This window comes from Narcine bancroftii, chromosome 8 (genome assembly GCF_036971445.1).
Source record: "Narcine bancroftii isolate sNarBan1 chromosome 8, sNarBan1.hap1, whole genome shotgun sequence".
NCBI classification, from domain to species: domain Eukaryota; kingdom Metazoa; phylum Chordata; class Chondrichthyes; order Torpediniformes; family Narcinidae; genus Narcine; species Narcine bancroftii.
This window is the reverse complement of record NC_091476.1, coordinates 175,640,516-175,656,721: the sequence shown is the minus strand read 5'-3', so window position 1 is coordinate 175,656,721 and position 16,206 is coordinate 175,640,516. Positions and strand designations below refer to the sequence as shown.

General features: G+C 49.5%; 1 protein-coding gene across 2 annotated transcripts in view; it reads left to right on the top strand.

Annotated features, from left to right (window-relative positions):
* The first annotated feature begins 6,358 nt into the window (after positions 1-6,358).
* The window catches only part of LOC138741605 (stromal membrane-associated protein 2-like), a 43,771-nt gene continuing 33,923 nt past the window's right edge, over positions 6,359-16,206 (top strand). For both annotated transcript variants that reach the window (XM_069895923.1, XM_069895922.1), the window contains exon 1: positions 6,359-6,496. In XM_069895923.1, coding sequence (XP_069752024.1) covers positions 6,397-6,496 — 100 coding nt within the window. In that variant the 5' untranslated portion in view covers positions 6,359-6,396. The remainder of the gene's footprint in view (positions 6,497-16,206) is intronic.

Genomic DNA, 16,206 nt, shown 5'->3' with positions numbered 1-16,206 from the left:
ATTGCTCAATGTGGGATGTGTTCACCAAGTTAGGCTGAGCTGATGTAAAGGGAAACATTGGGCTAATCATCTTGTCACAAAAATGGTCATTTCTGATATATAATGCTAGCATTATCTCGGGATTATAAAACATTCTGCAAGCACCAACCAAAATGACTATTTCCTACATTTCTTGACCTCTCTATTCTTTAATGAACTGAAGAAATAAAAGACAAGAGGAGGCCAACAGGCCCATTGAGATTGTGCTGTCATTCAACAGATCATGGCTGATCTGGCTGTGGACTCAGCTCCATCTGTTCCCATCACCCTTAATTCAAGATCAAGATTCAAGATCAAAATTATTTTACTGTCATATGATAAAACAGCAAATGATATTACACAAGATATCCTTTAGTCTCCTGTCAGGCAGACAAAGATTCGCTATCAGCAGAAATTGCCCAATAACCCTTACAGCCAGAGAATGAGTAGCAAGAGAGTGCCCCTAGAGTCAATGAATGTCCATGGCTTCACCAAGCGTCAACACCAGAACGTTAGAGGGGGGCATTAGCGTGTTAGAGGGAGGGTACAGTGCAACTCTCATAAACTCACTCAGCATGGGGGGGGGGTTGTTACCATCATCCGCCCCTCTCCAATGTTGAGAGGGCTTCTTTTATGGCGTCAAGCGTCAGCCACTAGTGATGCTGGAGGGGGTGGGGACAGGCCTGATGGTGAGCGATGGCCACAACCATATGGGGGAGCACAACACCTTGCTTGGGGGGCAATTCCCGTGGATGCCCATCCTTGGCACCGACCCTGGCTTCACCTCCAAGCTCCTGCAGCATCTGCAACCACACTGCCTTCAGTCCAAGCCATCAGCAGCCTGAGCTCCAGGTGCACACCACTGATACAATCAGGAAGCCTCTGGTACACTCTCGCATCCCGCTTCTGATACCTGGTACCTACTTCAGCCAGTCTCCAGCCAGTCTCCAGCAGTCCGCAGCCTGGTGTGAGTCCCTTGACTACAGTTGCCAGCAGCTCGCAGTCTGTGTGAGTTACTTGCCTCAAGTCTCCAACAGCCCACCGCCTGTATGTTCTTCAGCCTCAGGGCCCCTCACTTATCTGTTGCCGTGATCACCATCCTTTGGGTGCCCTGTTCCAGTCCTCACTTCCCCAGAGACTGCAACCCCTCATGGCTGCTACAGGTCACAGGCACCTCCATCTTGGGCCAGATCCCGCAGTCACAGGATTTTTAAATAAACCATCGTTGGCTTCTTTAACAGGTAAGTTAAAGCCTATAACAGAGCTGATGGCACTTGGATTGGGTGGTTAGACCCTACAGGGAGAGCGCTGAAATGTCATTCCCCACGAGTCTGCCCCAGCGGCAGTGCTACCATTACAGACGCTCCAGCAGTGCCACCGTTTTTCCCTACTGTACAAAAATCTATCTAACTCTGTCTTAAATATTTTTAATGTGGCAGTCTCTACTGCGACCTTGGGAAGAAAATTCCACAGATTCACTACTCTCCGGGAAACCTAGTTCCTCCTTATCTCCATCCTAAATCTACTCCCCCGAATATCACAGGTCACACAGCATCCATAAGAAGTAATGGGCAAGCAATGTCTCAAGCCTAGGTGTGACCTGCTGTGTTTCTCCAGCATGTTTGTTCATTGCACTCGGGCTCCAGAGCCTGCAGACATCCTTGTTTAGCTTTTTTTTAAATTTAGACATACAGCATGGTAACAAACCCTTCTGGCCCATGAGCATGTGCCACCCAAGTACCCAAATTAGCCTTCAACCCCCATGTTTTGAATGATGGGAGAAACTGGAGTGCCCAGAGAAACCCATGCAGACACAGGGAGAACGTACAAACTCCTTACAGACAGCACCACATTTGAACCTGAATCATTGGTGCTGTAATAGCGTTGTACTAACCGCTACGCTAATCGTATTGCCCAATGCTAACCATACCGCTGCTACACTAACCCTGCCGCCCCTTGCTGCCATATTCTCCTGAAGCTGAACCTCATGTTCTAGCCTCACCTACCAATGAAAACAACCTTCCTGCCTCTATCTTGTCTATCCTTTGAAGTCAAGATAGAGTCAAGAAAGGTGGTTGGGGTGAGAACAGCTGACACAATGTTACTTAGAGCTCCCAGTGCCTCCGATGGGGTCTCTATATCAGAGAGATTGGATGCAGACTGGGAGATCACTTTGTAGGGCACCCTTCATTCTGTCTGCTATAATAGTGGGGATCTCCCAGTTACCACCCATTTCAATACCCCACCCTATTCCCATGACAAAACATCTGTCCATGGTCAATGCACTGCTAAACTGAGAGCACCTGCCAATTGAAGGAACAACACCTTATCTTCCACCTGGGTACCCTCCATTCAGATGGTATTAACGTCAACTTCTCTGATTTCCTTTAGGTTCGCTGACCCATCTTTCTTTTCTTATCCCACTGTCTCCTTTCCTCCTGCACCCTACCCCTTGTCTCTCTCTCCCCATATCCCTCGGATCCTGCATTCACAAAGCTACCTCCCCTCTCCCAATCAATTCTCATCTTTTCTCTCCTCCCCACCTATGCTCCTCCTCTGCCCCTCCTTTTTATTCAGTCACCTGCCTGCTTTCTGTTCATACTTTGACAAAGGGCTCAGGGCCAAAACCTTGGTTTTATATATATTTGCTTCCAATGGACGCTGCAGGACCTGGTGAGTTTCTCCAGCACTTTTGTGTATTAATTACGATCACAACATCTGCAGACTTTCTTGTTTGATCCAAGGAAGTTGCTTAGACAGACGATGGCACTGGTGCACAGATTCCACAAAGGAACCGTGCTGAAATTTGGCCTTGGGAAAGATAAACTTGGATGCTTCCCTCTTGAGTTTGATAAAACAACTCAAAATGGTGCTGATTGGCCAATCTTCAGAATCCCTGTGTCAAAGGTATAAAGTAAACTGTTGGCAGCCAGAGAAAAGTGTGCCAGTAAAACAGACAGTTTCTAGAATCCATTGAATCATTTGGACTTCCATGCTAACTTTTAAAAACACATACAAAGCTGTTTCACCACATTATTAAAATTAAAAATAAAATAATTTGCTGTTGAATTCAGAAAACCTGAAACCTGAAACGGGAAGACGAAGGTTTTGCATTGAAATCTTTCATGTTACAATCAACCAGTTATTAAATTGTCTTCATTGCTAAATGGAGTAAGACAGAATGCCTGCAGATGTATGGAGTAAGACAGGAATGCCTGCAGATGTAAAGAGTAAGACAGGAATACCTGCAGATGTAAGGAGTAAGACAGGAATGCCTGCAGATGTAAGGAGTAAGACAGGAATGCCTGCAGATGTAAGGAGTAAGACAGGAAAGCCTGCAGATGTAAGGAGTAAGACAGGAAAGCCTGCAGATGTAAGGAGTAAGACAGGAATACCTGCAGATGTAAGGAGTAAGACAGGAATGCCTGCAGATGTAAGGAGTAAGACAGGAAAGCCTGCAGATGTAAGGAGTAAGACAGGAAAGCCTGCAGATGTAAGGAGTAAGACAGGAATACCCGCAGATGTATGGAGTAAGACAGGAATGCCTGCAGATGTAAGGAGTAAGACAGGAATGCCTGCAGATGTAAGGAGTAAGACAGGAATGCCTGCAGATGTAAGGAGTAAGACAGGAATGCCTGCAGATGTATGAAGTAAGACAGGAATGCCTGCAGATGCTGTGATGGTAGTGGATCACTAAATTAAATCCTTTAAAATGTTACACAAGTTTTAGGCTGCTGTGTGCATGGACTTTGTTGGATCTTGCTGTAGTTTGTTGGATCCTGCTGCAATTTACCTAAATGATGGAACGGGTATTTCTTGATAAATCAAAACAATTTTAACTCTGATTCCCAAAGCTTCAAAAGCAATTAGATTGAATGAAAGCCTTGAAGCTGTCAAAAACTCCTTCGGATACTGACCTACTGGCAACTTGAAACAATTCTTGAAAGATGCAAACAAGAATACTTGTGGAAGGAATCGATCTTCACTGACCTGCAAGAAGTTGCCCTCTTGGAGTACTGTAGGGCATGAGGAGCTTGTGCTGGTGAGGTTCCTTCATGCTGCCAAAAATAAATTTAGAGGTGTAAAGCTAAGATAAAACTTTATTTGGAATGTTAACCTTCAAATTGGGTACCTGGGCTTCTAATTATCAATGCAAGCTGAACAGTATCTTGTCTGCTTTCCAAAAATAGACTTTATTTACAAAAATGAAAACTGTTCAAAATCTTTTCAGACTCAGTGTCATTCTTATCAAAACATTCGCATCAGTGTGCATTGTTACATTTGTCTAATTCTCTTTGGCTTGGCTTCGCGGACGAAGATTAATGGAGGGGTAATGTCCACGTCAGCTGCAGGCTCGCTTGTGGCTGACAAGTCCGACGCGGGACAGGCAGACGTGGTTGCAAGGGAAAATTGGTGGGTTGGGGTTGGGTGTTGGGTTTTTCCTCCTTTGTCTTTTGTCAGTGAGGTGGGCTCTGCGGTCTTCTTCAAAGGAGGTTGCTGCCCGCTGAACTACCCCATTACTAACCCCATGGCACCTTGTGGTTTCTCCCCCTTCCGTTGTTTGAGGAACTTCTCCTCAGTTTCAGCCCCCCAATGCCTGGTCATGGGACAATTCTACACTGTGGTCCTTCCCCACATCACCCATGCATTAGGTACACCAAGCCTCTGTGTGCCTCTTAGCACCTCCTCCTGTAGCCTGGAATATGCCAGTCGGCAGCATTCCCTCACTAACATTTCCACGTGGTGGAAGACCAACAGGTTTCGGGCAGATCAAAGTGCGTCTTTCACTGAGTTGATGATCTTCCAGCAGTTCTGACCCTGTGTGAATCCCTGGGAACAGCCCGTAGATTAGAGCGTCCTCTGTCACGTTGCTTCTGCTGGGAATGAATGAATGATGACACTAAATTGAGAGGAAAAGCAAATTGTTCGGAGGATGTGGAGAGGCTGCAGAAGGACATAATTAACTTAGGTGAGTGGGCAAAGGTCTGGCAGATGGAGAACAATGTTAGTAAGTGTGAAGTCACCCACTTTGGTAGGAAAAATAGAAGAGCAGATTATTATTTAAATGGTGAAAAACTGCAGCCTGCGAGGGCTCGTGGTGAATCGCAAAAACCTATGAGGAGAGACTAAATTGCCTGGGATTATATTCACTCGAATTCAGTAGAATGAGAGGAGCTCCTATACAAAATTATAAAATTAAGAAAGGGATAGATAAGATAGAGGCAGGAAAATTGTTTTCGCTGGGACGTGAGACCAGAACTAGGGGGACACAGAGTCAAGATTCAGGGGAGGAGTTTTAAGATGGAGATGAGGAAAAACTGCTTTTCCCTGAGAGTAGTGAATCTGTGGAATTCCCTGCCCAGGGAAACCGTTAAGGTGACTTCATTAAACATATTTAAGGTACAGTTATATTTTTACATTACAAAAGGAATTCGGGTATATGGGGAAAAGGCAGGTAGGTGGAGTTGAGTCAAGGATCAGATCAGCCATGATCCTATTAAATGATGGGATGGTGAGGAGGGTTAGTACCTTCAGGATCCAGGGAGTCCACATAATCTCTCCTGGAGCAGAATGAGGCATTGAGTGAAGAAGGTACATCGATGCTTCTACTTTCTCAGATGTCTGAGGAGATTTTGCATGTTGTCAAATCAAACGTCAATAGGTGTAGTGCAGAAAATATAGCAAGCTGGTAAATCTAATACCCAGGAACTCAGAGTATCAAAGCATAGCCAAGTACTTCCCCCTCCCTTTCCCTCTTTCCCCTTTCCTTCCCCCACTCCCTCTCTCTCCCCTCCTACCTCCCTCTTCCACCACTCCATCCCTTCTTTGATCCAGTCCCTCTCCCTCCTTCTCCCCTTCCCCCTACTCCCTCCACTCCTCCCCCTTCTACCCCACTCCTCCTGACTCCTTCACCTGCTTACTCCCTTCCCCACCCCATGTTCTTCTCATCCCCACTCCCTCTCTACCCTCCCCATTTACCTCCACTCCCTCTTCCCTCCTCCCTTCCACTCTCCATCCTCCCCATTCCCCTCCCCTCATCCACCAGTTCCGCTCCCTTCCTCCCCTTCCTCCCTACCCTCCATCCTTCCCCTCCTTGCCCCTCTCCTCCCCATCCCCCTCCCTTCCTTGCCCCTCCCCCTCCCTCCTCCCCCTCCCTCCTCCCCCTCCCTCCTCCCCCTCCCTCCTCCCCCTCCCTCCTCCCCCTCACATCCACCTCCCCTCACGTCCCATCCTTCTCCCTCCTCTCCTGTCCCTTCCTTTCTCCCCTCCCTTCCTCTCTTTCTCCCTCCGTATGTCCAGAGCCCCTCCCCTTGTCTCCCTGCAGGACCCGCCCTCACCGGATGTGACGCTAGATTTCCGGAAGGCAGTCGGTGGGAGATGGCGACGCGGGTGGAGAGGGAGCGGACACAGCGGCTCCAGACGACGCTCGGCGACCTGGTGCAGGATAACAGGGAGTGCGCGGACTGCGGGAGCCGAGGTTGGTGGCGGGGTCGAAGCCCCTCCGGGACGGGACATCGGGGTGGGGGCGTCGGGTCGGGTCCCCAGGTTACGGCCAGGTGGGTCCCCAGGTTACGGCCGGGCCGGGTCGGGTCCCCAGGTTACGGCCGGGTCGGGTCCCCAGGTTACGGCCGGGTCGGGTCCCCAGGTTAGGGCCGGGCCGGGTCGGGACCCCAGGTTACGGCCGGGTCGGGTCCCCAGGTTACGGCCGGGTCGGGTCCCCAGGTTACGGCCGGGTCGGGTCCCCAGGTTACGGCCGGGCCGGGTCGGGTCCCCAGGTTACGGCCGGGTCGGGTCCCCAGGTTACGGCCGGGACGGGTCAGGTTCCCAGGTTACGGCCGGGTCGGGTCCCCAGGTTAGGGCCGGGCCGGGTCGGGACCCCAGGTTACGGCCGGGTCGGGTCCCCAGGTTACGGCCAGGCCGGGTCGGGTCCCCAGGTTAGGGCCGGGCCGGGTCGGGACCCCAGGTTACGGCCGGGACGGGTCAGGTTCCCAGGTTACGGCCGGGTCGGGTCCCCAGGTTAGGGCCGGGCCGGGTCGGGACCCCAGGTTACGGCCGGGTCGGGTCCCCAGGTTACGGCCGGGTCGGGTCCCCAGGTTACGGCCAGGCCGGGTCGGGTCCCCAGGTTACGGCCGGGTCGGGTCCCCAGGTTACGGCCGGGCCGGGTCGGGTCCCCAGGTTACGGCCGGGTCGGGTCCCCAGGTTACGGCCGGGACGGGTCAGGTTCCCAGGTTACGGCCGGGTCGGGTCCCCAGGTTAGGGCCGGGCCGGGTCGGGACCCCAGGTTACGGCCAGGTCGGGTCCCCAGGTTACGGCCGGGTCGGGTCCCCAGGTTACGGCCAGGCCGGGTCGGGTCCCCAGGTTACGGCCGGGCCGGGTCGGGTCCCCAGGTTACGGCCGGGTCGGGTCCCCAGGTTACGGCCGGGCCGGGTCGGGTCCCCAGGTTACGGCCGGGCCGGGTCGGGTCCCCAGGTTACGGCCGGGCCGGGTCGGGTCCCCAGGTTACGCCGGGCCGGGTCGGGTCCCCAGGTTACGGCCGGGCCGGGTCGGGTCCCCAGGTTACGGCCGGGTCGGGTCCCCAGGTTACGGCCGGGACGGGTCAGGTTCCCAGGTTACGGCCGGGTCGGGTCCCCAGGTTAGGGCCGGGCCGGGTCGGGACCCCAGGTTACGGCCGGGTCGGGTCCCCAGGTTACGGCCGGGTCGGGTCCCCAGGTTACGGCCGGGTCGGGTCCCCAGGTTACGGCCGGGTCGGGTCCCCAGGTTACGGCCGGGTCGGGTCCCCAGGTTACGGCCGGGTCGGGTCCCCAGGTTACGGCCGGGTCGGGTCCCCAGGTTACGGCCGGGTCGGGTCCCCAGGTTACGGCCGGGTCGGGTCCCCAGGTTACGGCCGGGTCGGGTCCCCAGGTTACGGCCGGGTCGGGTCCCCAGGTTACGGCCGGGTCGGGTCCCCAGGTTACGGCCGGGTCGGGTCCCCAGGTTACGGCCGGGTCGGGTCCCCAGGTTACGGCCGGGTCGGGTCCCCAGGTTACGGCCGGGTCGGGTCCCCAGGTTACGGCCGGGTCGGGTCCCCAGGTTACGGCCGGGTCGGGTCCCCAGGTTACGGCCGGGTCGGGTCCCCAGGTTACGGCCGGGTCGGGTCCCCAGGTTACGGCCGGGTCGGGTCCCCAGGTTACGGCCGGGTCGGGTCCCCAGGTTACGGCCGGGTCGGGTCCCCAGGTTACGGCCGGGTCGGGTCCCCAGGTTACGGCCGGGTCGGGTCCCCAGGTTACGGCCGGGTCGGGTCCCCAGGTTACGGCCGGGTCGGGTCCCCAGGTTACGGCCGGGTCGGGTCGGGTCCCCAGGTTACGGCCGGGCCGGGTCGGGTCGGGTCCCCAGGTTACGGCCGGGTCGGGACCCCAGGTTACGGCCGGGTCGGGTCCCCAGGTTACGGCCGGGTCGGGTCCCCAGGTTACGGCCGGGACGGGTCCCCAGGTTACGGCCGGGACGGGTCAGGTTCCCAGGTTACGGCCGGGACGGGTCAGGTTCCCAGGTTACGGCCGGGTCGGATCCCCAGGTTAGGGCCGGGCCGGGTCGGGACCCCAGGTTACGGCCGGGTCGGGACCCCAGGTTACGGCCGGGTCGGGACCCCAGGTTACGGCCGGGTCGGGTCCCCAGGTTACGGTCAGGTCAGGGAATGTTTCAAGCTGAAAGATGCTGTCTTTCTGCCTTCATAGATGCAGTGTTTTTATGTGGAGAATATGGGAGTTTGAGCCATTTCTGTTCATAGTGCTGAGGGGGACATTATATTAATCCAGGTTATGCAGGGAGTGGGAGGTCATGGAATTGTGCCTCTTTAACATACAATTGCGGAAAATGCCAATCTTCAACAGGTTGCGATAAGTCTGTGTGTCGACATTTGTGGGTCTGATTGCTTATTTCCTGTCGATAATGTTGGTTACTGGGGTACATGTTGTTTTACATTCGCTTTGTGGAGGAAGTTGAATTATGAGTTGAGTTGATCAAAATCCTCTGCCCTGCTATTGCCTTCGTTGAGGGCTGCCTGTCCACCTTAAATCAGCAAGTCCAGAATTTTTGCATCTGCCTTTGAGTGCACCTTGGGCAGAACTGGAGGGTGTTCACACAATGTTGCAAGAATTTTATTTTTCTTTGAAAAATCCAGTCATTACTCATTTTCACTAGCATTTTGCTGCAAGACAGTGAGAGTATCAAATGAGTTATTAAACAGTGATGTTTATTGTGGTTGATTCACACAACCAGTTTACCTATCAGCCTAACGAATCAGGAGACAGTGCAATAGCCTGGCTCTCCATTCCTTCTTGACGATGCCTCTTGTGCCAGGCTTCATTGACTTCAGCTCAGCGTTCAACACAAAAATGTCTGTCCTTGCAACGTTCACAGTCTAACACAATATACTGTTCCAGCTTGTCTCAGTATCCCTCTTTGCAACTGGATCCTGCATTTCTTGATTGAAAGACCATGTTGGCAGCTAAACCTCATGCCCCACCACACTGAGTACTGGTGCACCTCAGGGCTGCGTGCTCAACCCACTACTATACTGCCAGGTTCAGATCTTACAGGATCATCGTTTGTGGATGACACAATGGTCGTTGGCTTCGTCGACAACATTGATGAGTCGACTTACAGAGAAGGGGTTGAAAGGCTTGTACAAAGGCCACTTCCTGAGTCTCAATGTGGACAAGACAAAGGAGATTATTGTGAATTTACGGAAGACAAAGGACTGTTCTCCACTATATATCAATGGCTCTGTCAGAGAGAGTAAGTGGGGAACTCAAAGTTCCTTGGTGTCCATTTAAAGGATGAGCTATCCTGGACCCATAACACCACCTCTTTAGTCAGGAAGGCACAATTCCCAAGGAGGTTGAGAGAGGAGGGCAAGGGTACCGGCCACCATCTTATAACGTTGTACAGGAGCACAATAGAGTGGCCTGACTGGATACATCATAATGTGGTTATGGTAGCCGAAAAGCATCAGATCGGAGGCCATTACAGAGGCTAAGATCTCTGGGGTCTCCCTTCCCTCTATTGATGATATCTACAGGGGGCAGTGCTTAAAGAGGCTTAGAGGTGCTTACCATCCTGCCTGCAGTATCTTTGAGACACTACCTTCAAGGAAGAGGTACAGGAGCATGAAAGCTAGGACGGCCAGGCAGAGAAATGGCTTCTTTCTGCATTTGGTGAAACTGTTGAACAATGCCAGAAACCTGTAAATAATTTTTATATATTTATTTTAGATAACTATGTATATATGTTGTGTATGTGTGTCCCCTATGGTCCGGAGATGTGCTGTTTCATCAGGTTGTATTTGGACAATCAGATGACAATAAACTTGAACTTGAAAGACTTCTCTGGGTCATTCAGAGGGTCTTGTTAGGAAAACCTTTGGTACAGTTCGAGGTCCAATCAGTGAACATCAGCTTTCCGTTCTGGGTGGAGTGGGCACCAAATCCTCCCAATTATCTGGTATTACCACCTTTGCTCTGTTTCTTCACTAAGATTAGCAATTTCCTGTTGAGTATGGTTTATACACATCCTTGTACGTGGCAGCCATCTGATAGCTGCACCTATTAAACCATGGGGGAAGGCAGTGCACGAGTCTTAAATTTGCCCTTTTATTGGAAGGGAAGAGTAAGCTGGATATTGTTATGATGCTGGGGAGATTGCAGGAAATGTTTCACTGGGTATGTGCCATTGTGAGTATCCAGGCTGAAAGCCCCCAGGCTAATTTTGAAGCCATGTTTTCCATTAATAAACTGGATCAGGAAATGAATCCCTTTTCTGTCCTATCGTGCATCTGGAAGATGCCTAAATATGTTTAGCTGCACTTCCATTTTGGATTAATCTCAATCTGAAATGGCAGACGTTTTCTGCATTCCAAATTTGTAGGTCACCCTCAACTTCCTTTTTCTGATCGGTGAAGTGTGAGATCATTTTATTTGTTGATGCTATTCTTAAAAGCACTTTTTTTTGTAAACCATAGTTTCCTTTCCACCATACTCCCAGCCAGAGTAAGGTTAAGCTTCCCACAACCTCACTTTTCATCCCTCCGGACTCTATTTTCAAGATGCTTCCCCTGGAATTTCTGCCACCTTCAATGTCATCACCTGATCATCTCATCATCTTTCAGCCTTCTGAAGCAAACATACCCTCTGTGACTTCCTAAATTACTTTACCATCTCTGACAGGAACCACTCCCCTTCTTACTACATTTTTCAAATTATAGCTGCATGAGATGAAATATCTGCTTTTAGACCTCTTGTATTCATCATGTAGGCACCCAAACAGTAATTCACTTACCCTTCAAATTAAGTCTATTGCAATTCGGCATGAGGGTCTTATTGATTGAATTAGAGAAACTAGTTGCAATTTGGGTTCTGCTTTGCAGAATACCATTCTTCAATCGACATGGATAAAAGATCCTTGACTTCCGGTTGCTTGTCATTTTGACTCTCCATATCCAACCTCCATGTTGACCACTTCGTTGCCTGAAATGTAAGTTTGAGAAACAGGATCTCATTGACTTCTGCTGAGCACATTGGTAGCACTTGGAGCTCAACATCGAATTCACATAGCATCCATAGGAAATAAAAGGGAGTTGCCATTTCAGGTCTGACCTCTTTGTTGGGAATGTTGAAATTTAGGCAGATGCCTGAATAAAAAGGTGGGGGAGGAGCACAGGCTTACCGGTAAGTCATGTTTATTGTCATCTGATTGTACAAGTACAACCCACCAAAAAGGCGTTCTCTGGTCCTCATTGTAAAAACATGTAGACACACAACCAGACGTAACACACATCCAGACAAATAATACATAAGTAAGCAAGTATTTTATCTATAAAAATAAATAAATATTGTTTTGTACAAATGAAAGTCTCAGATGGTTAGTGTAAGCAGTTCCTTTGGTCGTTCAACATTCTCACTGCCCGTGGGAAGAATCTGTTCCTCAGCCTGGTGGGTGCTGGCTCTGATGCTCCTGTATCTCTTCCCCAATAGGAGCAGCTGAAAGATGCTGTGTGCAGGGTGGAAGGGGTCCTCAAAGATTTTGTGTGCCCTCTTCAGACAGCAATCCCAATAGATCACGTCGAGTAGAGGGGGACTTCAGTGATCCTCTCTGTCACTCTCATGGTCCTGTGGATTGTCCTCTGATCCATTTCTCTGCAGCAACCGTACCACACTGTGATGCAGCCGACCAGGACACTCTCGAAAGAGCTCCTGTAGAAGGTTGACATAATGGTGGTCGGTAGTCTTACTCACTTCAGTCTTTTCAGGAAGTCCAGTCACTGTTGCATGACAAGTGAGGAGATGTTATATGTCTTTGATGGGTCACTAGTTAAATGAACTGAAGGAACTTGGTGTTCGCCACTCTCTCTTTTCCAGATTTATTGATATGTAGTGGAGAGTGGTCTTTTCTGGTCCTCCTGAAGTCCACGATCATCTCCTTCATCTTGTTTATGTTGAGACTCGGGTCGTTACTTCTGCACCATATCACGAGATTTTCCACCTCTTCTCTGTAGTGCGGCTCATTGTTTTTGCTGATGGGGCCAACGACTGTTGTGTCACCTGCAAACATGATATCACTGTTGAAGCTGGATCTGGCAATGCAGTTGTGGGTTAGTGGTGTGAATGGGAGCAGTTTGAGCACACATCCCTGTGGTGTGTCAGTGCTTAGCGTGAAGGTGCTCGATATTCTGCTACCAACCCAGACAAGCGGTGGTCTTTCCGTTAGGAAGTCCAGGATCCAGTTACAGAGAGTGGTGTTGAATCCCAGCGAGGACAGGTTCTCCAGCAGCCCTGCAGTTCTCTCTGGTTCAGATGCAGCCTCAGGTAATCCATTTTTTTTTCCAGCAATCTTGCATTTGAAAACAAGATCATCGGGAGCATGGGTCTGAAGGGGTTAACTCTCAGTTTCACTCTGATGCCTGCCTGTTTTCGCACTTCTGCCTTCTCGAGCAGTACTTGTGACTCCACAGTTTGCAGCAGTCTGCGTTCCCTGCTTCAGTAGATTTAAACCGCACAGAATCTTACCAATCTGATCTGCCAGTTTGAAAGTCTGGTTCGCATTTTGTATTTTGAGAAGAGTTTCCCGATCGTAGGTACAACTCGGTGGGCTGGGGATTTCACCATTGTAAAGAGCCGAAGTGGCCGCTGCATCCTCGTGCGCCGCCATCTTGGAGAAATAAAAGGTAATAGGTGCCTACAGGTTCAATAGAAGAGAAAGAACCTGAGATGAGATGGGGTTAAAAAGGATAGCTCTCTGAGAGGAGAGGGAAGGGAGGGGGATGGGGAGCAGGAGAAAGGGAGACACAAGGATAGGGAAAGAGAGAAACCAGGAGATGGGAGAGGGAGGGGTTAATGCAATTTGGGAAGGTCAATGGACCGCTAAGATGAAATAGAAGATGTTGTTCCTCCAATTCGTGGGTGGTCTCAGTTTGGTAGCATGAGGTCACGCCGTGAAGGACATGTGTCTGTGGAAAGAGATCACATTGCCATTGAGCTTCAGAGCTGCAGGGATAACAGAGGAGGAGCAGTGAGGAGACTCTCACAGGGATCCCTTTGAAGGAAGGAGGAGAACCTCAGAGGAGGCCACAGTGGAGCAGCCATTACCTCCACTTGGAGAATGAACGTTTCCTGTTTGCCTTTCAGGCCTGTCCAGATGAATGGACGTCATTCTGTCTTGTTAATATCTTTCTCTCCTTCAATGTTGCCTATAAAATGTGGAGATTCCCAGTAAGTTGCATGTTTGAAAACAGACACCTCCATATTCAAGGACAGTTTCTTTCCAGCTGTTATCACACTCTTGAATGGACCTCCCATCTGTAAAAGATTATGCCTTGCTCTGGAATTGTACTTTCCCTCTGTAACACTCGTTTAGATCATCGAGCCTACGGTGCCCTGGGACGATGCAGTGGAGGAGGCCTATGAGCACAAGAAACTGACGGACGCTGAGCTTGCAGCTGATGTGCAGTAATGTGGCTGGAAGGCAAGGTCCGACCAGTTGAAGTAGACGGCAGAGGATTTATAGCCACATCGACATCAAGGCTACTCTGGGAGTTGGGAGTGCGAGGAGAGACACACAGATGAAGATCTCTCCAGGGCAGCTCAAAAGGGTAGTCAGTGGCTCTGGATGAGGAGAAAGGATTCCACCTGGGCACCCAAGTGAGTGAATGGCATCTAGGGGGTGAGCCCAGGACGCTGCGATTCACTGCAGAACCCTCCGGAGGTGTCGTGGAAGGAGGGCGCCCACTTGATAACCCAGAAGATGCCATCACTCACTTGGCCACCCCGCAGAGTGTCAGCAGCAAGTCTCAGGAATATTAACGTCTCGTCCTACATAACATACCTAGAGCCTGCTTTTTTTGATCTGTGTGACAATAAATTCTGCATCATTATTCCATAGTATTATCTCTGGGATTTTTGGGTTTTTTTGCACTATGTGCTGTACTATTATTGGTTGATTTCCTGCATAGCACACAAAGCATTTTTACACTGTATTTTCCTCCATGTAACAATAAACCATTCAAATTTTCAAGATTTGTGCAACCACAGTTTTGTTTTATACAGTAACAATCATTTTCTTTCTTCTCATTCCTATTTATATTTCCTTGAGACAAACCAGTTGCTATTAACAAGACTTCACCACCATCTCTCAGTTGGTACCACAATACGTCATTCATTTTTTTCCGGGTCTTCGGCCCTTTCGCAGACATTACCATGGTTTTTCTCCTGCTGATCAGTTCTCTGAAATTTAAAGTATTCCTAAGCTTGTAAGTTATTTCAATATTTTTGCCTGACCTGGTTGTGACTCAAGATTTTCAAGTATTTAGCTTTTTTAGAAATGAACTGTTTGTCTCAGTAGCTTTTATTTTCATTTGTTAACATTGCAGCCATTTATCAGAGACCATATAACACGGAAACTGTCTCTTTGGTCCAAATTGCCATTCCAACCTAAATATCCCATATCTGTGTCTGCCCAATTTTTTCTTAAACATTATTTAAGAGCCCAGATGACCCCAAAACCCAGCAACAATTGAAATTCACCAAGACAAAGGTTACTTAAACAAAAGTTGTTTTTAATTATCTTTAAACATGAAAACAGGATCAAACTTTAATTTACTACTATTAACTTAACCCCCCCCCTTCTAATTCTAAGCACACGTGTATGTAATGTGTGTGTAAGTTCAGAAAAGTTCTTTGATTCACAGTTCAATCTCACTTCTCATTCCTCCAAGTTCACTAGTTGCAAGCAATTCTTATACTGTGCACAGCATTTATGAAGTTCACCAGGCTTTGGTCCTAGAAAGGTAAATGGTTACCGTTCAGGAAGGTTCTTGTCAGTTTTCAGAGAGAGATTTGTTGTTTGCTGGACACCCACAACTAATTCCTTGTAATCAGCCACTTCAGTGTCTTGCTGAAGAAACTTGCCCCATCAGGGCTTTCCAGATGATAACCTCTTTCTTTCAGGTCACCACAGAGTTCCCTTTTGTTTCTCATATTTCAAGTGAAGCATTTGGCAGCCAGTTCTCTCCTCTTGCATGAACCACAAAGGCTTTGACCAGGTTGAACTAAGCACTCACAACCTATCTTCAACATGGGGTTTTCCACAAGCTTGCCAGCTTGTCCTGTTCCAGTCCCAGCTGTTGCTGCTGACTATAAAACTGCAGAACTGAACTCTCCCTCTCAGAGAAAAAGCCTGTTTGACTCTCTCTGCTTGCAAAACCACATGACCCTCTTAGAACAGCAAGCTCCACTCCAGACAGCCTGAGGCTCTGAGAGCTCTTTCATCTGTTGTCTTTTTGTAACTAATAATCCATTAGTGAAGTCTCTTAGGCACTCTCCAAAGCTTTTGCAAAGGCTCTTGGAGCCAGCCTGTCTAGCATGAGCAGAGTTCCAGTATTTTAAATAAGATCTGTTTTAAAGTGTTTGTATGTGACCTACACTGAAAAACCTCCTCAATTTATCTCCCAAAAAACATATCTAATCTGTCACACATTGCAATAGCACCTGCCTTAACCACTTCCTCCCCCAGCCCTTTCTGCTTAAAAATGTTAACCCTCAGGATCCTGTTAAATCTCTCCCACCTATTCCTCTCATGACTTTGTATACCCCTAATCCTCCTTCACACCAAGGAATAAAACCTTACCCTCCGCAATCTCTCCCTATAGCTCAGACCCAC